The following is a 26,556-nucleotide window of genomic DNA, read 5'->3' as shown; positions in this document are numbered from 1 at the left end:
TTGCTCAGTCTACTGTGATGACGGATATCTGAACAAGCTATACTTTGTTACAGAGAGCTGTGTGTAAACTGTGGACGATCTTCTTAAAGCGGAAATTTGCTTAAGTATCTGCAGCACGCCGAAATAATGGTTAAACTACCTGTGTCTGGGACTTTTAAAAGAAATCACGGAACTTAATATTTTCTAGGAATACTTGTAAATTCCGGTAGAGAAAAAATACACATGACGCCTTCAATGTCATGAATAGAAAGTGTTTCGGTTTACATACATGATAATGTCGAAAAGGACTAGTAAGGGTAGTAGGAAACAGCAATTCAATTCACTAGCTGATTTATTGTGTCGTTATAAATCTGTTCAAAAACGACAGTTGGTAGACCTGGAAGATGAATTCCTGCACGCGGCGGAGTTTGGTGATGTGCCGACTGTCAAACAGCTTGTGGACCGAAACGCCGACCTGAACGTCGACTGCATCGACGCGCTCGGAAGGACAGCTTTACGACTTGCCGTGAAAAATGAACACTTAGAGGTAAGTTATCAAGTTTTTGTCGTTTTCTTAGTATTTATTATTAAAATTGTTGCATTTCCCCACTCCACAATTTTAACGTTTTCCCGTGAATTATTCAGTAGAAGTTTTGAGTGAGTCAGAGGAGTACCGTACAAATATATCAGATAGTACGATAATTTGTAGATGACCTTTATGAAGGATGTTTAGTTCACGTTAGCAAATTAACACATTCTTTTAAACAATTTATCATAAATAACACAAAGGATAATTCATCGTTACATACGTATCTACACGACTAGCACACGTATCTACACGACTAGCACACGTATTTACACGACTAGCACACGTATCTACACGACTAGCACACGTATTTACACGACTAGCACACGTATTTACACGACTAGCACACGTATTTTACACGACTAGCACACGTATCTACACAACTAGCACACGTATTTACACGACTAGCACACGTATCTAAACGACTAGCTTACGTATTTACACGACTAGAACACGTATCTACACGACTAGCACACGTATCTAAACGACTAGCACACGTATCTACACGACTAGCACACGTATTTACACGACTAGCACACGTATCTACACGACTAGCACACGTATCTACACAACTAGCACACGTATCTACACGACTGGCTCACGTATCTACACGACTAGCACACGTATCTACACGACTAGCACACGTATCTGAACGACTAGCACACGTATCTACACGACTAGCACACGTATTTACACGTATCTACACGACTAACACACGTATCTACATGACAATTCAATGTTACACGTATTTCTGTATGACCAGTCAGTATTACACGTGCATCTCTAAGAATAGTCAGTATTACACGTGTATCTATAAGACAAGACAGTATTACACGTGTATATCGTATGACTAGTCAGTATTACACGTGCATCTCTAAGAATAGTCAGTATTACACGTGCATCTCTAAGAATAGTCAGTATAACACGTGTATCTCTAAGAATAGTCGGTATTACACGTGTATCTCTAAGACAAGACAGTATTACACGTGTATCTCTAAGAATAGTCAGTATTACACGTGTATCTATAAGACAAGACAGTATTACACGTGTATATCGTATGACTAGTCAGTATTTCAGTGTCCATATGACTAGACAGTATATTACGTGTATCTTTATTACAAGTCGGCATTACACGTCCATCTTTTTGACATGTCAGTATTACACGGACGTGTATCTGTGTGACTTCTCTCCAGTGACTTCCTGTGCTAACCTAAGTCTGTGTTATATCTGTACTGATGGTCCCCAGTGACTTCCTGTACTAACCTAAGTCTGTGTTATATCTGTAGTGATGGTGTCCAGTGACTTCCTGTACTAACCTAAGTCTGTGTTATATCTGTGGTGATGGTCTCCAGTGACTTCCTGTACTAACCAAAGTCTGTGTTATATCTGTGGTGATGGTCTCAAGTGACTTCCTGTACTAACCCAAATCTGCGTTATATCTGTAGTGATGGTCTCCAGTGACGTCCTGTACTAACCTAAGTATGTGTTATATCTGTAGTGATGGTGTCTAGTGACTTCCTTTACTAACCTCAGTCTGTGTTATATCTGTAGTGATGGTCCCCAGTGACTTCCTGTACTAAACTAAGTCTGTGTTATATCTGTAGTGATGGTCTCCAGTGACTTCCTGTACTAACCTAAGTCTGTGTTATATCTGTAGTGATGGTCTCCAGTGACTTCCTGTACTAACCTTAGTCTGTGTTATATCTGTAGTGATGGTGTCCAGTGACTTCCTGTACAAACTAAATCTGTGTTATATCTGTAGTGATGGTTTCCAGTGACTTCCTGTACTAACCTAAGTCTGTGTTATATCTGTAGTGATGGTCTCCAGTGACTTCCTGTACTAACCCAAGTCTGCGTTATATCTGTAGTGATGGTCTCCAGTGACTTCATGTACTTACCTAAGTCTGTGTTATATCTGTAGTGATGGTCCCCAGTGACTTCCTGTACTAACCTAGGTCTGTGTTATATCTGTACTGATGGTTTCCAGTGACTTCCTGTACTTACCTAAGTCTGTGTTATACATGTAGTGATGGTCCCCAGTGACGTCCTGTACTAACCTAAGTCTGTGTTATATCTGAAGTGATGGTCTCCAGTGACTTCCTGTACTAACCTAAGTCTGTGTTATATCTGTAGTGATGGTCTCCAGTGATTTCCTGTACTAACCTAAGTCTGTGTTATATCTGTAGTGATGGTCTCCAGTGACTTCCTGTACTAACCTAAGTCTGTGTTATATCTAGTGCTGGTCTCCAGTGATTCCCTGTGCTAACCTAGATCTGTGTTATATCTGTAGTGATGGTATCCAGTGACTTCCTGTACTAACCTAAGTCTGTGTTATATCTGTAGTGCTGGTCCCCAGTTACTTCCCGTTCTAACCTTAGTCTGTGTTATATCCGTAGTGATGGTCCCCAATGACTTCCTGTACTAACCAGTGACTTTCTGTACTAACTTTAGTCTGTGTTATATCCATAGTGATGGTCGCCAGTGTGACTTCCTGTACTAACCAGTGACATCTTGTACTAACCTGTGCCTGTGTTATATCTGTAGTGATGGTCTCCAGTGACTTCCTGTACTAACCAAAGTCTGTGTTATATCTGTACTGATGGTCCCCAGTGACTTCCTGTACTAACCTAAGTCTGTGTTATATCTGTAGTGATGGTCCCCAGTGACTTTCTGTACTAACCTAAGTCTGTGTTATATCTGTAGTGATGGTGTCCAGTGACTTCCTGTACTAACCTAAGTCTGTGTTATATCTGTAGAGATGGTCTCAAGTGACTTCCTGTACTAACCTAAGTCTGTGTTATATCTGTAGAGATGGTGTCCAGTGACTTCCTGTGCTGATATATTATCTGGAGTTGAGGACTAGTGACCGTAGATTGCTTTTATTTCAGATAACCATACGTTATGTTAGTAGGTACTGATACATAGACTCGGAACTCCTATTTTACCTCTTCTTTGTGATAAGGCTCAGTAAATGAACAGACAAGAATTATTCCAAATGTTAAAACGTAGTCACATGGACATGAAAATCAGTAACCGTTTAAAGAAGTATAAATCTTCGCGGCCTGTTCAGAAGGGTATACTTTTGAGGGTTATATTAACATTTTTACCATAGATGGGTGTAATGTTTTCGAACATGAGAACATGTAGTAGTCTTCTTGACCGACCTGAAAATTGTATACTGCTCCTGTGTACGTAGGAGGATCACAACAAGATCCTGTTAATTTTAACAGCATTCGCTCCCACCATTTTGCCTATTATTTCCCTCCGCTGGTCAGACATATTGTGAAATATTGTCATAAAACTCAAGTTGTCGTGTAATTTTAGTATTATGTTCTCGTGGCCTTGTAGTATAAGGCTCTCGTGTCCTTGTAGTATAAGGCTCTCGTGTCCTTGTAGTATAAGGTTCTCGTGTCCTCGTAGTATAAGACTCTCGTGGCCTTGTAGTATAAGGCTCTCGTGTCCTTGTAGTATGAGATTCTCGTGTCCTTGTAGTATAAGGTTCTTGTGTCCATGCAGTGTAAGATTCTCGTGTCCTCGTAGTATAAGGCTCTCGTGGCCTTGTAGTATCAGGTTCTCGTGTCCTTGTAGTATAAGGTTCTCGTGTCCTTGTAGTATAAGGTTCTTGTGTCCATGCAGTGTAAGATTCTCGTGTCCTCGTAGTATAAGGCTCTCGTGGCCTTGCAGTATAAGGTTCTCTTGTCTTTGTAGTATAAGGTTCTCGTGGCCTTGTAGTATAAAGTTCTCGTGCCTTGTAGTATAAGGTTCTCGTGGCCTTGTAGTATAAGGTTCTCGTGTCCTTGTAGTAGAAGATTCTCCTGTCCTTGTACTATAAGGTTCTCGTGTCCTTGTAGTATAAGATTCTCGTGTCCTTGTACTATAAGGTTCTCGTGTCCTTGTAGTATAAGATTCTCTCGTCCTTGTAGTATAAGGCTCTCGTGGCCTTGTAGTATCAGGTTCTCGTGTCCTTGTAGTATAAGGTTCTCGTGTCCTTGTAGTATAAGGTTCTTGTGTCCATGCAGTGTAAGATTCTCGTGTCCTCGTAGTATAAGGCTCTCGTGGCCTTGCAGTATAAGGTTCTCTTGTCTTTGTAGTATAAGGTTCTCGTGGCCTTGTAGTATAAAGTTCTCGTGCCTTGTAGTATAAGGTTCTCGTGGCCTTGTAGTATAAGGTTCTCGTGTCCTTGTAGTATGATTCTCGTGTCCTTGTACTATAAGGTTCTCGTGTCCTTGTAGTATAAGATTCTCTCGTCCTTGTAGTATAAGGTTCTCGTGGCCTTGTAGTATAATGTTCTAGTGTCCTTGTAGTATAAGGTTCTCGTGGCCTTGTAGTATAAGGCTCTCGTGTCCTTGTAGTATAAGGTTCTCGTGGCCTTGTAGTATAAGACTCTCGTGTCCTTGTAGTATAAGGTTCTCGTGCCTTGTAGTATAAGGTTCTCTTGTCCTTGTAGTATAAGGCTCTCGTGAACTCGTAGTATAAGGTTCTCGTGTCCTTGTAGTATAAAATTATCGTGTACTCGTAGTATAAGGTTCTCGTGTCCTTGTAGTATAAGGCTCTTGTGAACTCGTAGTATAAGGTTCTCGTGTCCTTGTAGTATAAAATTATCGTGTACTCGTAGTATAAGGTTCTCGTGTCCTTGTAGTATAAGGCTCTCGTGTCCTTGTAGTATAAGATTCTCTTGTCCTTGTAGTATAAGGTTCTTGTGTCCTTGTAGTATAAGGCTCTCGTGGCCTTGTAGTATAAGGCTCTCGTGGCCTTGTAGTATAAGGTTCTTGTGTCCTTGTAGTATAAGGCTCTCGTGTCCTTGTAGTATAAGGTTCTCGTGTCCATGCAGTATAAGGCTCTCGTGTCCTTGTAGTATAAGGTTCTCGTGTCCTTGTAGTATAAGGCTCTCGTGGCCTTGTAGTATAAGGTTCTCGTGTCCTTGTAGTATAAGGCTCTGTCCTTGTAGTATAAGGCTCTCGTGTCCTTGTAGTATAAGGCTCTCGTGTCCTTGTAGTATAAGGTTCTCGTGTCCTTGTAGTATAAGATTCTCTCGTCCTTGTAGTATAAGGCTCTCGTGAACTCGTAGTATAAGGTTCTCGTGTCCTTGTAGTATAAGGTTCTTGTGTTCATGCAGTACAAGGCTCTCGTGTCCTTGTAGTATAAAGCTCTCGTGTCCTTGTAGTATAAGGTTCTCGTGTCCTTGTAGTATAAGGCTCTCGTGGCCTTGTAGTATAAGGTTCTCGTGTCCTTGTAGTATAAGATTCTCTCGTCCTTGTAGTATAAGGCTCTCGTGTCCTTGTAGTATAAGGCTCTCGTGTCCTTGTAGTATAAGGTTCTCGTGTCCTTGTAGTATAAGGCTCTCGTGGCCTTGTAGTATAAGGCTCTCGTGTCCTTGTAAAATAAGATTCTCTCGTCTTTGTAGTATAAGGTTCTTGTGTCCTTGTAGTATAAAGTTCTCGTGCCTTGTAGTATAAGGTTCTCGTGGCCTTGTAGTATAAGGTTCTATTGTCCTTGTACTATAAGGTTCTCGTGTCCTTGTAGTATAAGATTCTCTCGTCCTTGTAGTATAAGGTTCTCGTGGCCTTGTAGTATAATGTTCTAGTGTCCTTGTAGTATAAGGTTCTCGTGTCCTCGTAGTATAAGACTCTCGAGTCCTTGTAGTATAAGGCTCTCGTGTCCATGCAGTATAAGGCTCCCGTAGCCTTGTAGTATAAGATTCTCGTGTCCTTGTAGTATAAGGTTCTCGTGTCTTTGTAGTATAAGATTCCCGTGTCCTTGTAGTATAAGGTTCTTGTGTCCATGCAGTATAAGGCTCTCGTGTCCTTGTAGTATAAGGTTCTCGTGCCTTGTAGTATAAGGTTCTCTTGTCCTTGTAGTATAAGGCTCTCGTGTCCTTGTAGTATAAGGCTCTCGTGTCCTTGTAGTATAAGGTTCTCGTGTCCTTGTAGTATAATGTTCTAGTGTCCTTGTAGTATAAGGTTCTCGTGTCCTTGTAGTATAAGTTTCTCGTGTCCTTGTAGTATAAGGCTCTCGTGGCCTTGTAGTATAAAGTTCTTGTGCCTTGTAGTATAAGGTTCTTGTGTCTTTGTAGTATAAGGTTCTTGTGTCCTTGTAGTATAAGGTTCTTGTGTCTTTGTAGTATAAGGTTCTTGTGTCCTTGTAGTATAAGGTTCTCGTGTCCTTGTAGTATAAGGTTCTTGTGTCCATTCAGTATGAGATTCTCGTGTCTTTGTAGTATAAGGTTCTCGTATTCATGTAGGTATTGTGTTCTCGTGTCCTTGTGGTATTCCACAGTAAAAATTAATTCTGATAGACGGAAAGGCCAGTTATTATCATGTTCCCAATTCGTTGCCTTGAAATACAATGACAAGCTAATTAATTACAAATCCTGACATTCTGTCGGTTTGATATCGATTTTTTTTAACGACGATGATCTTTTCCAAGATGGCATCAGAAATAAATATTCTCTCGATATCTGGTGTCCACAGACAGATAGGCATAGCGTCATCAATAACCTCACCTTAGCGGTAATTGCTATATGGTTCTGTGCTTTGACGCAGTACATGTAGAAAATCTCCAACATACAAAAGACTTGCCCTGCTTGGTTCTTCCTCACCGACTACACGTCACACCTGTATAGTATATCAAAATAGATATTATCTCCCAACTCGCACACGTTTCTGCTTTAAGAAAATATGGTGTTTTGTCTCGAAGTAGACCAATGGTCAATCAGCGCTTTGTTTTTTTTTTAGAATTTATTGAAAGAGCGCTATATCACAGAAATATTCTCGTCCCAAATATATTGTTCCTTTTTTGTCCCTTACCGGTGAAATCGGGCAGGGGGGAGGGGGGGATTATAGTTTTCCTGTTTTTTTCCATCCGTCCCTCCTTGCGTCTGTGAAAATGTGAAAATTCGACAACGTTGTAGCGGCTACATTTTTTAACGGATTCTCATCAAACTTCAAACAAATACTTAGCATCAAAAAATCGTAGAAAAGTTTAGTTGTCAGGGTCATGGTCATGGTCACTGTTACTATTTTTTTTTTAGAAAATTCGTGTCGGCGTATGCTTGTTGTTGCAAACAGAAAATGAAGTGTCCATATTATCCAGTAAGTGACTAATTCTCAGATCCTTGTCACTAACATTGCGTCATCTTGAGTATGAAATAATCCCAGAACGATGCTGTTTAAGTATATTGTATACTGCTGTTTATAAATACATAAGAAATTGGTGACTTAATCAGTATCGATCGCGTTCCGGGTTTTACGCACAACGCTTTTCACTTGGACGATAAAATTCGAACTGCTGATCGGGGATTAAAAGGTACCTGATGTTCATCTACTGTTTTCCCCGGATACTCTGGTTTCATTCCACATTTAGACTAACGCGCTTCCATCCACAATCATTACATGTAATGAACTCGTAAAACACATATAGTTCTTATCCTACCATTTCAAAGATTTCCAAATATGTTTAATCTGTTTAGCATTTAAATTCAGTGAAGACAGTGATAACACTGATATACAGAAGACCAAGAGCCCTCATTTGTTCTAATACCGGAGGGGTGGTTAATTATGACTTTTCCACTGACAGATTTTATTGTAACGACACCTGGCAGAGTAGATATTGAATTGGTCATTGAATGAATAGACAAAGGTCTGTAAGGACACAAGACTGACGTCAACCATTACTAGCTAGATTATCCCTCGTTAGTATTGCGCAAATATACACGCAACCGCAAACAATTTCATGCAAATATGAAATATCATTTTTGAATTAAAAAAAATTGCTTTGTTATGTTTGCTTTTTAATAAATCTTAGATAAAATGAAAGTTTGTCAGAAAATGGTAAAATAAAATCCGTTTTTCTTCTTCTCTTCGGTTACGAGACAATCGTGGCATGATGTGAAATGTTGGGGGTGGGGGCAATAAATAGGGAAGGCATAGTGTTCATGTTACACAAAAGCTTTGCTTTGTTATCCAAGCCGAGGGCAAAACCAAAAGCAAAGTTTGTGTCATATCTGCAAGTATTACTTTCGAACTTTACCAAGCATGCACGATTGTTATCGTGTTTATACCATTCAGTTGGAGAAAGAGACTTTTTATTCCAATACGAGCAAGGAACGTGAGGATGATACGAGTAAATAAATAAATAAACAAAGAAATGAATGATTAACTTTAAAGCGCTTGGAGTTGATATAAATTATGAAACTTTTTTAGAATTTAAATCTTAAAACTCTCAACGTAATACACAGGCAGAGATGGAACGGTGCCAAAAATATAAAACTGTATATATGTGTTTTATTTCTTTGACATACAATATGTAACACAAATGTGGTTTCCATGATCTGTTATAAGCAATGCGGATTATGTCAAACGTGGAGAAATGTATTTATTCAAGTTGATCTAAAATGAACACTATCGTTTACGTACAGATGTATTCATTAGCCACACGCGAAAGACCATGTCGAACCAGTTAAAATCTGCATATATATGTCTTCCTCAGCAGATTTTACATACAGGACTATTTCATGGGCTGTTGGAACATAGAAAATCTCATAATTCATAGACATGTAATCATTAAGTAGAGATATCACCATGTCGGTTTATCAATGCTTGTACTGTATGTCTTCACCGGATACCAATGGAATTCAAAAGTGAGATTTGCTTTACGGTCCAAATGCACGCCCTCCTGGGATGGTAGATGCCGGTGATAGGAACATGTTCTTACTTGTATAAGATAGGAAGACAGCCAACAAGTACATCAACATCTCTCTCTATAACAGAGCTTATTGATGTGTATCCTCCTCCTCATACTCATTATTATTTTTTTTGTACAAATGCTTTATCACAGCACGTGGCTATATTTTGGCTTTTTTCTTACACCACCACCCCTGTCATATAGGTGATCTAATGTTTATGAAAAACAAGATATAATATCTTTGAAAAAAAAAAAAAAAATCGCCGTTTGATATTTATGGAGTTAGCGTCATCTGTAGCAGCGACGAAACAGATCTAGGGCAGGTAGTACCGTAGCAGAATGTTTTATATACAGTTTCTGATCATCGATTGCTGAACTCACCGGTATGAATGATAAAACACTGAGATATCAAGGCACACCTTGAGTGAAGGATTTTTTGCCATATTTGCTAATGTCGCGTCAATAATTGAATGTCGGAGATTTTATATTTAAAAAAAAAATAAAATTACGACGATGCTGTATTAACAGGCATTTCTAGAAACCAAAGAGAAAATAAAAAAAAACACATAAATTTCATTAGTTTTATGACCATTCTCCTCCCCCATCGTACTCGAGGATGGTTGATTGAAACAACACAGCTGCAGCCCAAAATTCATGTCTTAATCAAGATTCAAGGCTTTTTTTTTATTTTACTTAGGCACACTATCATATACAACAGAAATATTTCTATGCAAACGCGTGAAAAATATGTAGCGACCAAATCGACGTTACTCTGCAACTATTTTTAAAATCAAGAACTTCAGCGTTATTTATCCTTTTACCAATGGTGCCTGTTACAGCGAAATATCAGCACGTGTTGATACGTAACTAGAGTGTAAGTTGCAACTCAGCACGTGTAGATACGTAACTAGTGTGTAAGTTACAAATCAACACGTGTAGATACGTAACTAGAGTGTAAGTAACAACTCAGCACGTGTAGATATGTAACTAGAATGTACGTTACAAATCAGCACGTGTAGATACGTAACTAGAGTGTAAGTAACAAATCAACACATGTAGATACGTAACTAGAGTGCTACTTGTATTTGGGAATCCGGAACTCTGTAACTTACTGTACGCTGCTCACTTACTGCTTGGGTCGTAAAAGGACATCGCTTCCTTCGACTTGTTTCTTTTTATAAATTAAAATATATATATATATATATAGATATTTTACAACTGTTCGGTTAATAAAACGCAACCCTGTCGCACTCCATCGTGGTCAAGCGAAGGGTTGTCAATCGATCTAACTAGATCTAACTAGATCTATTTATCATTTATACAAATTAAACATCATAAGTTGAGGTGAACAATTTCATTAAGATGATAACATTTGTGATTTTTTTTAAATAAAAAGGTATCATATGAAATAATACCTGTGCAGAATATCCCATAAGCCATGATTCCTTGGCACAAGTGTCTCAAAATCTCGGTTAATTTAACAAGAAATAGATGATTTTTTTTAGAGAACTGACTGACCAAGTTTTATTTATTATTTTAAAAAAATTTTACTACCGTGAATATTATTTTTCAACTAGATAATGAAGTACATACATGATAGTGAATGCCCGCAATTTTTATGTACAATCGTTTGAGCAAGTTAAGCCAAACGGGAAATGTGTATTTTGGTACCTATAAAGGAGAGGCCGTTGATACTGTTGCTGTAACTTGTGTTCAATGTTCTTGTCGCTGTTTGTGATACATGTTAAAACATATGTTTAAGCTGCCCTTGATCGATTTAGAATAATGCTGTCATTTACCAGTACAACATTGTTTAGATCTGTATACAAGACACGCTGTTATAACCTTGAGAAGAATTGCAACTCTGAGGTATCTACGATGTAAATTTTTATACTCGGATTTATTCACATAGACAACTATTAAGATTGTCCACTTGAAAAAGTTATACACTGGTTTGATTGTCTCAGTACTAAATGCAAATATATATTTATTATATTATTGAGAAAATAGAACAAATTACATGAAGATCGAAAAGCTTACATGACCATATTTTTCACTCATTTCGTCCATTCATGAAAGTATATACATGTTGACTATTAAATGTCATCAATATATATAAGTCTGATACTCCATTGTTATTATAATACACCCCCGTTAGATAGTGTATTATACCATGGTGTCTGTTTGTTGTTCATTCGGGGCTTCTCTGGAGGGATCAGCAAGTACCATCACATGCGAGTTCCGATTGGCTGAAACAGAAGATGTCAATTATCTGTATAAGTCCAGTAATCCTTATCACTTTGTTCTTCTGTTTCGATAAATATTTATTATCCCCAGTGTCAGTCACATAAAGTAGCCATGCCTTATTACAACACAACTTGTCTATGGAAAATAATAATCGTGCTTCCCGACTGTAGGAACGGCAGAAAAATGTATGTAGAATTGACAAAGGCTTCATTTGCTCACAATATGGTAACGCATTTTTATATGGCACTATTTTACAGTCAAATATTTAATCCTTATTTGTTAGTAATGTCCAGTGTTTAGTCATGTTGTGTGTTCTGGTCAGGTACTTGCAACTACAATGTAGATATTCTCGGGAAACAGTTCCATCGGGTTCCAACACCCCGGGGAAATACGGTAGTTTTGACTGTAGGTTGATAAGGCATGAGGCCACATTATAATGAAAGGCTCGCTTTAAATGCCGTCTCACTTGACGGACGTCTATAGGGACTCATTACAGGCATTAGCGATTCACTGAGTAATGAACACATACGGCACCCGTTTAACGTCATGTGTGAAGGTCATGCTCAATTGTACGCATCTTTTGACGGCATGATTCAGTGTAACAGGATACACCTGTCTGCTGAACGTCAGCACAGTTGGATGTGGACGTGGCAATGAAGTAGCTGGAGGTCATAAACGGTTAACTTTAATGGTAAATTCAGCAGTGAGCTCATGGACATTTTTATTGAAGAGGCTAACATAGCTGTGAAAGAAATCAACACAGAAGTGACCCCATAAACGTTTCTCTGTAAGGGGTCAAAACTGAAGTGACATCATAACGTTTTACCGGTAAGAGGTCAACACAGTTAACAAACAGGTGATCTCTTAAACGTTTTGCTGTAAGGGTCAACACAAAAGGGATCCCATAAACGTTTTACTGTAAAGGGTAAACACAGAAGGGATCCCATAAACGTTTTACTGTAAGGGTCAACACAGACATGTTCTCATAAACGCTTTACTCTAAGGGTCAACACAGACATGTTCTCATAAACGCTTTACTGTAAGGGTCAACACGGACATGTTCTCATAAACGCTTTACTGTAAGGGTCAACACAGACATGTTCTCATAAACGCTTTACTGTAAGGGTCAACACAGACATGTTCTCATAAACGCTTTACTGTAAGGGCCAACACAGACATGTTCTCATAAACGCTTTACTGTAAGGGTCAACACAGACGTGATCTCATAAGCGTTTTACTGTAAGGAAACAACACAGACGTGACCTCATAAACGTTTTACTGTAAGGAAATAACACAGCAGAAGCTCATATTTATTTAAGGAGAAATCCCGAGTGTAAAGAGGATAGAGATAATACTGACTGACGTTTTACCAAATATTGTTAAAACTGATTAAGGTCAGTGTATTAGGTTTAAAACATTACTTTACCATTAGGTACAGGTAAAACCCCTAACGCTATGTTGCGAGTCTGATTGTAGCTTCATTGGAGTTGTAGCTTATATGAGGTGTGTATTTTCTTGAGTGAAATTGAGACCAGGCAAAATTTGTTCAAGACAAAATCACGAATATTTGGCCTCAAGAAATATAAACTTCCCTCGCTAATATAAGAAAGCAATATGTGACGGTCGATGGTAATAATGTTATATTGTAATGTTTAAACGTCTTTTTGTCAACACGGACGAAATAGGATGTCAAACATGTTATAGATCATCTCTGATAATTCATCAATCTTGTTGAGTTGTTTCAAATTGTCTGTATAACGAAATGGATACTATCATAACACGTCTTTGTGTACTTTTCCCACTGGACTCCTGTCATTAGGCACGTCTGATTGTTCTACATAATGACTTATATTGACATGATGCACACAGGTGGTAGAAATCCTATTGGACCGGTCCAGCGAGCTCCACATCCAAGAATCAGTACTGCAGGCCATCAGTGCTAGTCACGTTCAGATTGCCGAGACCATTCTGAAGCATCGTCGTTACCTGGATCTCTGGAATGACAAGCGGAAGCTGGGTGGAGTGGATCAATTTTTCAGCAACACAACACTTGAGGAGTCCCAGTTCTCGCCCGATATAACACCGCTTATCCTCGCCTCTCAAAAGAACCAGTACGAAATTGTCCAACTGCTTCTTCTACGAGGGGAGATAATTCAAAAACCACACAAATTCAACTGTACATGTCAAGATTGCGTAAATAAAATGCAGTTTGACAAACTTCGGTTGGCTAAATATAGACTGAATGCTTACCGTGGTCTCGCCAGCGAGGCCTACATATCTTTGTCTAGCAAGGATCCCATATTAACAGCATTCGAGCTAGCCAACGAGCTTCAAAACCTTTCTGCAATCGAGAAGTACTTCAAGGTAGGTTTTCTACTTCACTACCTCACAATGGGCCTCTTGACATGACTTTAACATCCGAGTTTCCTAACACTCCCTTTGAAACAATAGGCATTCTTTATTATAGGTTTCATCAAAAATCAATTTTAATGATGTTGAATAATATTTTAGCACTTTCTTACTCTTAAGATTTACAGTTTAATGTAGAGATGAATATCTAAACGATCGAAACGGACAATAATTTTAAAAAGAAATTCTGTATTTAACTAGTCAACGTATCTATTTTTTTCAATTTTATTCAATGCAGAAAAATATTTGTCCTATTTTATCCAGTAGATTAATGTAATTTGTATGTGGTACATATACATTACCCACACAATGTTCTACGAGTGAGTACTTGTCATATGTTTACCTGGAAACCTGTTCCAGGATGAGTAGCATTGAATATTGAGATATCAGAGTATGTCTGTTATCAGTGTTTATATAATTATTGAGATATCAGAGTATGTCTGTTGGCAGTATCTATATAAATATTGAGATATAATAGTACGTCTGTTGTCAGTGTTTATATAATCATTGAGATATCAGAGTCACTGTTTATATAAATATTGAGATATCAGAGTATGTCTGTTGTCACTGTTTATATAAATATTGAGATATCAGAGTATGTCTGTTTATATAAATATAATCATTGAGATATATCAGAGTCACTGTTTATATAAATATTGAGATATCAGAGTATGTCTGTTGTTACTGTTTATATAAATATTGAGATATAATAGTACGTCTGTTGTCAGTGTTTATATAATCATTGAGATATCAGAGTCACTGTTTATATAAATATTGAGATATCAGAGTATATTTGTTGTCATTGTTTATATAAACATTGAGATATCAGAGTATGTCTGTTGTTACTGTTTATATAAACATTGGGATATCAGAGTATGTCTGTTGTCAGTGTTTATATAATCATTGAGATATCAGAGTCACTGTTAATATAAATATTGAGATATCAGAGTATGTCTGTTGTCAGAGTTTATATAAATATTGAGATATCAGAGTATGTCTGTGTGAGTGTTTATATCCGTGTTACAGAATGAATACCTTGATTTAGTGAACGACTTGAGCGAGTACGTGGTCAAGCTGTTGGACCGAGTACGGACCCAGGAAGAACTAGAAGTAGTACTCAATAAAACGGGACGACCGAAGGACAATAAGTACGAGAGTCTAGCACGTTTTAACCTCGCCATACAGTACAGCCAAAAGAAGGTAAGTGACATACAATTATTAATGCCAGAAAAGTATTGTTATTTGAAAAGTATTCTGTATTAAATGTAGGATTCCAACTGTTGGCAATAGTTGGTCTGTAAGTTAATATTCCCTTTTAAAATTCCGTATTTTCCGTATTAACATTCTTGAGTTATGATGTCAAGAATATTGTACAAACGCCAAACAAGTGATTGGCACCTTTCAACACAAATTTGGAATTTAAAATAATAGAGCGAAAAAATGGAATAAACTGCATCATACAAGCTGTCAGAGCAACTTGGAAACTTAGAAGGCGAATGAGAAAAATACGAACTCTAGATGGTAAGGTGTACTAGATGCATAATTAAATTAATTCATGTTTTCATATATCTGTTGATTTCAGAAGAACAATATGTAAATGTGTGTAATCTAAACCAAACCGTTTTCCGAAAGACGTTGCACGTGGCATGCGGACTACGGCAAACCTCGGGGATTATTGTCTTCCAGCAGTGTTTACAACATGTAGTCGACAAGATGCACAAAATAATTCGCACCTTTCAATACAAATTTAAAATTAGACACTATAACTCAAATAGATACTTTCCTGAGCAGTGCCACTATTCTAATGAAACAAAAGGTAGCATGCAGGTTACTGGGTGCATGGCGAAATACAGTTATTGGCCATATCCCTCTTACAGACATGAATCCACAAGTTTTGGCCGCATGCCTAGATTCTTTCCCACGACAAAGACCATAAGGATAACTGTCTACCCAGCTGTATGAAATACGATTTCCTAATTGTGAACTAGCTTCTTTGAGTGATTATTTTAAACAGATATTTAAATGACGTGCGTTTTAGAAACCTAAAACTCAGAGTGGATACTTGGTATAAGACAAAGTATAACATCGGTTTCAACAGAAAACAAAGAAAGTATAACATCGGTTTCAACAGAAAACAAAGAAAGTATAACATCAGTTTCTACAGAAAACAAAGTATAACCTCGGTTTCTACAGAAAACAAAGAAAGTATAACATCGGTTTCTACAGAAAACAAAGAAAGTATAACATCAGTTTCTACAGAAAACAAAGAAAGTATAACATCGGTTTCTACAGAAAACAAAAAAGAAAATACCGATAAGTCAACAAAACCTGAAGACAAGTTTATCTCACAATTGATGACAACAAAACATGACCCAACGAGAAATTTACTCGGAGATTTTAATATTACGGTATATTAAAAATGCCTGAAATTTACATGAAAAGGTAACGTTTAATAATGTTTAATTAGCGTCATCTTTTTCTTTCAGTTCGTGGCACATCCTAGTTGTCAGCAGCGTCTTGTGACAACATGGTACACAGGTCTGGAAAATATGCAGCGGTCAAGATGGCCAAGACGAATTTTGATGGTGTTATTGTTCCTGTTGTCGTATCCATTCTTAGTCTTAACACACCTTGTAACACCTGGCAAAGACGTAAGTATTTGTATATGTAAATTCTATATGTGATTTAAACTTGACAAAATGCGACAGATGATTTATAAAATTAATTTGTCCTATTGTTCATTAAATTTATTGCAAGTATGCGTTTAAGAAAATATTGGATGATTATAATCAAAACTAAAACGACATTCATATTCTATGAATATAATGATGAATAGAACAATTATATTATGTTCTTAATATTTAGTTACCTTGGTCATTATGTATTTAAAATAAAGTATGATATGTTTGCCTTTTTTCTGTAGTGTGTTAAGTACCTTCGCTATCCGTGTGTAAAATTCGTCTGCCAGACGACGTCTTTCCTTACTTTCCTCGTCCTTATTATTGTGTCCACGGCGGAATCTTCTAGAACCGTATCTAACAAAATTACTCTTGGCTCCGAGTTTCCGGACATCCACAGCACCTACCTGGAGATCAAAGCGTTTTCCAATTCAACCATGTACGGCATGGATTTTCCGCTTAGACCTCTAGCTCCTACCCTGACACAGATACTTATATCGTTCTGGGTAATAGGTAAGTTTATTCTATAAAGGAATTGCAAGCTTTCAAGAGACACTTACCTACCTCGATTTCATGTGAAAGAAATTATTTCTCAGTTCATTACAGATGCCTTACTCTCATCCTATATCGTGTACTAAGTGAAAGACATTGTGCGCGTTGCGGTACGCGTAACATAAGAGTGCTCAGTTCGACAGTTCTGATATAGCACCACCAAAATTCGCAACTATATTTCAAAATGAAAATCGAGTCTTTGTTAATGCATAAAGTACACGGATAAGAAAAGTTCATAAAGACCACTTCCTTTCGCAAGATTGGGAAAAATGACTCACTTGCTCTCAAAGAGGTTTTGATTATCAATCTATCTTTGTGTATAGAAAGTCAACAGTTTCTCCTTCACAAAAATAGGTTTCTTCTCAACTCCCTAAAACGAGAAACAAATTTATTTGCCAACTTGACCGTTCTCTTTACATACAGTCGAACCTCGTGTTCTCGAACTCATATAACTCGAAGACTCCGTTTAATCTGAAGCATTTTGTCGTCCCCTGTCTTACTTTACACACGAATACTCAGTTTTCATGATGTTTTCTCATATTTCCGCCGAGATCGAAATACTTAGGTTTTCCCCTCAAATACCAACATTCTAGATTAAGGAAGGTAGTCCTGAGATATTCAAATCATGGTTTTACGTGTTAAGGCAATATGATGTATATTAACGATAGGTTCATATATAGAAGTCTGCATTTGTACATCTGACATTCATACCATCCCTAGTATGGTTCTAGTGTTAAATATTAGTCGCCAAGGTAACCATGAAAGTATTATTGATATTTAAGATAATACACTTGCAACAGTTCTGTTTTTTCTGTTTGTTCTTTTACTAGAATATCAAGTACTTTACATTGATATTTAATGTATCAAATACAAAACATACCATGATGCACAGCGATTAAAACCGACACATACATACCCAAACAACGGACTGTGCAAGACACACAAATAGGTAACACTTTCATTTCAGTATAAAGTAGAATAGGTCACATTAGAGCGAAGAAATTAATTAAACTGTATCATATGTTTATACTTTATCAAGTAGTATCAGTACAAACATAGACACACAAACACAACTGTGTTCACACACTTACAGACATCATCATACTTTATAAAATAAGACTGTTATCGAGTTCAAAAACAACTTCGCCATGGTTTTATAGGTTTCTGAATTGACGCTGTTTCAGGATTTGCGTGTCAGGAATGTGCCCAGCTGTTTACTGACGGAATATGGGAGTATATGAAGTCTTGGTATAATTTGATGGATATCACTTTACTATGTGTCTACTTCGCGGCCTTCACACTGCGTTATGCCGTTATGTTCAAGGTATGTACCTGACGTAGCGACATCCAGATAGTGTTGTTAATGTGTTAATGTTTTTGTTTGAATATTCCAGTGACCCAAAACAATCTGAGTCTTTCTAGTAACTGAATCTAATAGCCCACCAAAATAACATACTTGATTTCTCTGACAACAGTTATAGAATTTCTTTGTGATGATAACTACAGTAAGTATGGAAAAAAATCGAATGAATTATACTTAATAATATTTCAATCCCCACACACTTTTCTTAGAACATTTCTCAAAGTTTTCTCTATAAGAAAGGTAAAGGTCAAATAGTTTTTCTTTTTGGATTCTAATATCACATATATATCACACACTCATTAACAGTAACAGTATTCGTGAATTCTGGTATCATCGAGATTATCTATATTTATCGTAGATGTACGGATCAATAGATTTCTTGCGCCATACTCATCCCGCACCATGGTCACAGGAAGAAGTGGATGTAGTTAACTACCGCCTCTATTGGTTAAACGAAGGTAAAAAGGACACCAAACACATTCTGTACGTGTTGGATATATTTGATTGATGGAAAATCATGGTCTTGATTGGAGTTTTACGAATTGTGTTTATCAATAATTACATATAAGCGACGTGTTTTTTGAGTTTTAGATTTTATTTAATGTTAAAATGTTAAGAGTAATAATCCTATTGATTTAATGAAAATAATTTTCCGTGCTGTTGGATAAAAAACAGGATATCTCCCTATGATATCTTGTTAACTTGTCGGTTTGCGCATTTCTACCGAATGATGTCCTTTGTTACAGAAATAGAACACGTTTGTTTAATACGCTACAACATCACATCACTCACAAATATATTAATGTTTTACAAAGTAATAGTTTGTTTGATAGTCTTTATAAAATTCATATACATAGGCTTAATAATATGGTATATTCTTTAACAAGGGACATAATCGGTATATAACCTGACAGAATCATCAAAATACAGAATATTCCTGGGATCAGACTACATCAGATTAATAACTGTCATTAAGATTGATTTTAGATCAGTGATAGAACAGTTTAAGAACAAAATGTACTCGGCTAAATGAGACGTTCCTTAAATAGCGTTGATATGAAATATCATTAATAAGAAAGCAATGGACCCGAGCACCTTAATTATCACGAAACTGTGTAAGATACGTTAGCAATTTGTTAGAACTTACATGTAATAAATGTGCCTAGTATTCTACATCTTGCTGCTAGGTTTATCGATTTATTTGATAATTTAATATTTAATAACAGCCCAAGTTGCTATATGACCTTGTACTCTCGATGTTCTAAATGTCTTAGTGTCTCGAAACTCTTAAATGTGAAAGTTAAATTAATCGTGCATTTTTTCATTTTATTTTTAGAACTCAATTTCCATTTAACTTTATGGCAAATAAACAAGACGTATTTTTTTGTAAATGTTGAAATATTAATGAAATAAGCATGCAAAAAATTGTCGACAGTACCTCTTTGGTAGTATTTGTCCTCTCATTTCACTAGCAGAAAACGTGATAATTTTGGTAAAAAGGCATTTTAAAAAACTTGTAATTTGTTGTAATTTGTCAAAATGAAGACCTTGATGGTTGTACTCCGAAACATCGGAAAATCTACTCCTTGTGAAAAGAGGCTTATTATGTCTAATAAATTGTTTCTCCTAAACCCGTTTCCATGTTTGATATAAACATATATCTTTTATCTATAATTTCTAGCGCCCTATTTACTTCTCTGGTTTTTATTTTGATAACGTGGTATCTTAAGGCTACGCCTTTTATATTCCTTACGGTTTCACAGATCATATGCAGATTACTATTTACAAATACTTCGTGTTAATATTCGTTTGTTTATTTAACGATCCTCTTTAAAGACGTTTTGTTCACATTTGCCGTAGTGACAGCAAAGCAAAAATCGTATCAATTTTTTGTTAACACTCATTACAATTTTTCCTTTAGATCGGTTTTACTGGATGGCATGGGATCCAATCAACATGTCTGAGGGTTTGTTCGCCATGGCAAATATTCTAAGTTTCTCTAGGATTTCCTACCTCCTACCCGCAAATGAAGTGCTAGGTCCTCTCCAGATATCGCTTGGTAAAATGATTACGGTATGGAAAATTTATTGTATTTTGTTCAAATATAAACATGCATATTAAGTTTGTAGGAAATTGCGTATTACTGACCATATCATTTACTTTAATATTTTATAGGGCTGAAATTTAGTGGCCTTTTATCACACACTGAAAAATGACTATTTCCTTGGCATTTTAATTTGGCGTTATCTTGTTCTCACGGAATCTGCTAGTTAGGAATTAAAATCACACCAAAATATTTGACACGGCTTATTTTGAACACTTAAACATGCACATTTTTGGTAAATAGATTTTGTCTGGCTGGACAAAATTTTATAAAAAGTACCCAGATACAGAGCGTGTCTGTTCTAAAAATTTAGTCGCAATATGATATAAATCGTAAAGACACTTGGAATGAGGAGTTAAAAATTACTCATCGTTGCGTTGCGAAGAGACCATTGTCTGCAATGGGTATGGGTAGCTTATATGTTTAAGCTTGTGTCATGCAATTAAGGCTTAACCTCTAACCACTGAAATTTATGTCATTTTTTAAGTATGTATCAATTTCAGAACGTTTGCAATAGAAGCATTATAATCTCGATGAAAATTTTTGAATTTTCAGTACTGTTAAAATTTGGTTTTTTAACTGATATAAGGATGACAACAGGAGAGTAAATTAATATTTATAAAAATTATTGGCTAACGCATCTTAATAATTGGCTAGCGTGTGTTTCATTGGAATCTTACATTGGAAGTGTACTATGGACAAGAAAATCTTAAAAGCAGAGGGGAGGGGTCTGGTAATTAAGAAAGATACTTTCTCTGTTGACAGTCTTTTGCAAGGGTTTAGAGTATTCCTATCCATGGTACACACCCGTATTTGGTTATTTTTCACCCGCACCTCAAACATCGTCAACAATGTCAAAGTGTATATGTAAACAGCTGACACGTCATACATGCTCGTTTTTTGCTTGATGTTACACTTAACACTAACGCATTTTAAATCCTTGTTCTATACTATTACCATAGTTATGTCTCTATTAAAGTGGACGTATTATTTTTCTATCGTGTTTTTAAATCGTATTATATTGAACATTGTTGTTGTGAGCTGTGTGCTTTGCACAATATTGGAAGTTCACTCTCGTGTTTGCTCTTTTTGTCCTTTAAGGATCTTGCTGTTTTCAAATGTTGAGTCAATTTGAGTTTTATTTTGTTTTAGCTTGTATCACTAAATAACACTAACGAATAACATGTTCAAACAATTTCACATTGCATAGTGATATACAAAAAATTGAACCCAATCCCCGTCTAAACACCGCCTAATGTGAAATTCCTTTGTAGGATATCCTCAAATTCTTGGCCTTGTTTATGTTGGTTCTTGGTGCGTTCATGGTGGGTCTGTTCAACCTGTTTTGGTACTACAGCGTTCACGAAGGGATCGAAGTGACCGACCACCAGTTCACCTTCTCCGCCGAGAAACACTTTGGAGAGTAAGAATGACCCTCTCAAATGTCAACATATGCTGCTTAGAGTTATTGCTTTACATAGATGTGTTCTACTGCGTATAGGGAGTGATTATACATGTTTCAAACGTGGTTTTATCTGTTGATGGACTCATAAGCTGAACGTATACGGATATCAATTATATTTACATATAAAAGGAAATAACTGTGTTAAGTGGTACTTAGAGACACATAACAAAAGAAAATACTATGTAGATGCTTTGTTTTGTTAGTCGTGGTCACTCCAGAAGGCTGGATTTAAACGTTTAAGTAGCGTTTTAAGTACTTTTGTTAATTAAGTTCCATTAACAACTTAAATAAAATCTTCATACCCATTTAAAGTGAACGTCGTCAGCATATGAACAGTACTATTTATTTCAAACTCTCTCCTGAGGAATGCACTTAAGTTTGGTGAATGTGTTTAAATCTCAGCCAGTGTTAAAATCTCACGCCCGCGTTAATAATTCTATTTTTAAAATAAATAAAAGAGAAAAAAATAGATAGATCAGTCATGATTACACGGATCACTATATTTTATTGCACATTTACATCCGGAGTTATCAGTTATCTAACTTTTAAACATCGGTTGACATCATGATAAAAAAATATGGCTTTGAATGTTGTTGCTTTTCAATGTAATTTTGGATAGCTAAACATGTTTTTTGGAAAATCGAATTATTTTTTCGTTTGTTGAATCCACCATAGAAATAGTAAAAGAGAAAACATTGCACCATCTTGAGTTAAGCGGAGATAAGTCGAAAATGATTTTATATTCAAAAGTTTGAGGATAGGAGAGAAACACCCTTTGATATGCGTGTACATGTTTAAATAGACAGGAATATTCCATCATGTGTGTCAAACCTTCGGCCCTCGGATGGAATGTCCCAATGTCAAGGTAAAGAGTATTATAGTATAAATTTTCACTGGTCGACCTTGTAGTGTGATGGCTACCTTCCGAACGGTGTTCTGGTCAGTGTTTGGCCGAGGAGACACGGACGTGGTAACATTAGGAGCATACGACAATCATTTGACAGAGGACATCGGCTACATCATCTACGGCATGTACAACATTGCCATGGTCATTGTTCTGCTCAACATGCTCATCGCTATGATGTCAAGGTCTTTTGAGAACATAACAGTGAGTTGAAACCTTTAAATGTTATTTTTATGAAAATGTATTAATTATTTTTTTCCGATTAAAATGTAAATTTTGTTGTCATTATTAGAATAAAACTTAGCTGACACACTGTGTACATTAATATAGCTTATGCTTAAAATAAACGTTATTTAATGTGCGAATCAGATTAATTTAAGAGACCAGTTTATTTAACTTAAAAAAATCTGTCGCCAAGATTTCTATTACGTTTTTAGATTGGGTACTTTATTCATTTGCTTTTCTTTTGGCTTAAGTGAGATAAACTTAGTTTAACCGAGTTATGTCGCGAAAAATTAGCCTCCGTTCATGAAAGCTTACTTTTTTCGATTTTACTTAAGCAATACCATTTCATTTTGTGTACTAAATGTTGAATGCTGCGTTTTTGCACAATGCTGACTTTGTACGCATTGTAATAGTGATACGCCGAACATTTCATTGAAACTTTATAGCAAGACTCTGACTCGGAGTGGAAATTTGCGAGATCTACATTGTATATGGACTACATAGGGTCTGGTCCCGCTTTGCCAGTTCCTCTTAACATCCTTGCCGTTCCACGTGATCTTATAGAATACATCATCGAATCATGTTGCCGAAAATCTTCAGATGACGACGAGGATGATTCTGACGATGAAGACGACGAAAAAAACAGAAATCCAGACCAAAACGGGGGAATGGTAATACAGTTTTAGTTGAGATTTCACCGTATGATATTCCATATAACAACATCAGTTTTCTTATAAACAAAGCCAAAATTTTGAAATTGCTAACAAGTCTCTTTCTACTGTACCGTTTAGGGGCGTCTGTAGGTTTGTTCACTAATTGTATTCCACATAACCGGTTATTTTTGCGGGGATGATATTTTTGCGATTTTGCGATACATGAACGTGATCTTGAAAATTTAATATGTGAAATAATGCTATTTGTGTATTCGATGTCCTTTCATATTCAAAGTTTTAGTTCGTTTTAAATATTATTCGGTCTTGTTCTTAGAAAATCGTGAAAAATCTGACCCGTGAAAAGAATTACTTCTACGGTTAATCATAGAAATGGTAAAATAATGCATTAACTGGTTCAAATATTCTTTACATCCTCAACTTGATCTCGATATCTATTTGAAGGTATCTGGTATCGTTTAATTCCCGAAAGCAATTATACATCAGCAGGTTGTCCTATGGATGAATATTTTTATTCTGTAAATGAAATGTCAGTTACATTCATGAATTTATTTGAATTAAAGAAAACAATAATGATCGATAAGTAGATGCTCAACATTACGATCTTCCTTTCTCTTCCTACATTGACAACTTACCTCTAAAAAATGGAAGAGGGAACCTTAGATATAAAACAATGAGGATATAAGACCTGCCCTGAAATGTTGCTATTGCAAATCCATCATTAATTAATAAACTTTCATGTTTACTATTACATATTAACTGATATTTTTTTCTCCCTGGAACCTATGTTTTCATACATAAATTACTCGAAAGAAAGTTGGTTTGTTTTCTTTACAAGTTTCGTTACTTTTGTAAATAATTGTAGGTTTATAAAGGTATGAAAAAAGGCTTATTTTCAGGAGAGGTTTATTTTTTGAAGTCTCCTTGTTTTCGAGGTTTTAGGGTATCATTACATTTTACATTTAGTCGTGTTTAGTCTTTTTTTCGTGTTCTTGCTCCTGCTGAATTTCGATTTGTTTTTTTTTGTAGTAATGTAAGTAAGAACAAAAACTTAATAAACATATTTTTAATAAATCACACAATAAACGTTCGATTTAATCTTTTATTTGTAAACGTGTTAGAAACAATAAAGAAGAAAAGGATAAACAAATTGCTCACAATCCCTTTATACCCTATCTCAGCACATCCGGGATTTTCTATTCTTTGTATCCAGGGTAACGGCAGTCCTATTGAAGCCACAGCCATTGACATGAACGAGACCAATCTTAGACCAGAGGACATGGACAGACGGAAAAGTATGGGCAGCACAACGGGACAAGATGGAGAGAAGAAGAAAAAAGACTATCAGGTTGGTAGATTGGGTCCTTGTGATTCTTGCTTTCGACAACATGATTGTTTCCATAGCGAAAAATTGTTCATTCATCTCAACAAATTTGTTATGTAGATTAGAGTTCCAATAACTAGTAAATGTTATGGGAGTATGAGAATGAAGTCTCACATATATTCATTTTCAACATCAACATGTAAAAAGAAGAACATTATGCATGTTGATATAATTTTTTACTGACTAATCGTTTGTGTCAGTGTACGTTATATATAGGTATATAGTGCAGGAAATATAGATTAGATGCTTCAAACTATATCATAACGAGATTTTAGAAATGGTACAAAAACCTAAGTTAATATATTGTACCATTAAAAGTAACTATTTTCGGAGAAAGCCTTTTTAGATATTGAAAATCGGTATGTTCATATGTGAATACCGATTTCTGAACGTTCACAGAAGAAATAAGGTTAGCTTAAAGAGTAATTTAACAAGTATACATGTAGTTTGAAATTTAATTCAAAAGATTAGAATCTTCATAATTGATTCATTATGTTGAGGAAATAGTGAACGATCCAAGAATTAACTTATAGACAAAAATGTAAAATTTGTTTATCGAATACGTGAAAAATAAAGTGTCCTGAAATACATTATAATAATAATACGTTATTTGATAATTTATATAAACCTTAACCGGAAATAAAAACTACTTTTTATAGAAAGTCATGCAGACAATAATACAGAGATACATATTTGAAAAGCAAAGGGAGGCGGAAGTAACGGAGGGTAAGTCTAATCAATCATACATGCTTAATAGTAACAAAGTGATATTATAAAATTCATAACGGGTGTTTCTTCTAGTGAAATTGATGTATCTTTCTGCTAAACGATTATGAAATAACACACGAATAAATAGCAAAGTAATGCATATAACTGCAAATAAGAGCTCGTTCATCCTTTTTAGACGTTTAAGTTAAAAAAAGGATATGATCAGACATCAAAGTATTTAAGATATTCTATGTTAGAATACGTTTTCCAAGTTGATAAATTATAGACAAGGACTCACTTTTTTCAATAATCCATACGACGTGCTTGCCATAATTTTAGATGACTTCGAAGAAATAAAGCAGGACATTTCCAGTTTCCGGTATGAAATATTAAACAACCTTGAACTTCGAGATACGGCACACGACGATATGGCACATCAAATAACCAAAATTGCAGACCAAGTAAAGATGATAGCGAAAGAACTGCGAAGGTCTCGGACAACGGATGACGTCATCAGTGAAAGCGAGGCTGAACATGAACCAGAGACTGAAAAGAAGACATTTACGGCATTGGCAAACAGTGTCCGCACCACTCTTTAA

General features: G+C 36.1%; 1 protein-coding gene across 1 annotated transcript; it reads left to right on the top strand.

The window, feature by feature from the left end:
• The first annotated feature begins 274 nt into the window (after positions 1–274).
• LOC132555045 (short transient receptor potential channel 7-like) lies at positions 275–26,556 on the top strand. The gene is made up of 14 exons (XM_060219385.1): positions 275–526; positions 13,364–13,858; positions 14,930–15,103; positions 16,390–16,554; positions 16,827–17,094; positions 18,318–18,457; positions 18,855–18,954; positions 20,418–20,569; positions 21,875–22,023; positions 22,975–23,173; positions 23,641–23,865; positions 25,079–25,213; positions 25,909–25,975; positions 26,297–26,556. Exons 1-14 carry the CDS (start codon positions 275–277, stop codon positions 26,554–26,556), a joined length of 2,781 nt encoding a protein of 926 aa, XP_060075368.1.

The sequence above is a fragment of the Ylistrum balloti genome, unplaced genomic scaffold (assembly GCF_031769215.1).
Source record: "Ylistrum balloti isolate Yb309-2 unplaced genomic scaffold, AGI_CSIRO_Ybal_v1 Utg370450, whole genome shotgun sequence".
Classification (NCBI taxonomy): Eukaryota; Metazoa; Mollusca; class Bivalvia; order Pectinida; family Pectinidae; genus Ylistrum; species Ylistrum balloti.
This window is presented reverse-complemented; position numbering and strand designations above follow the sequence as displayed.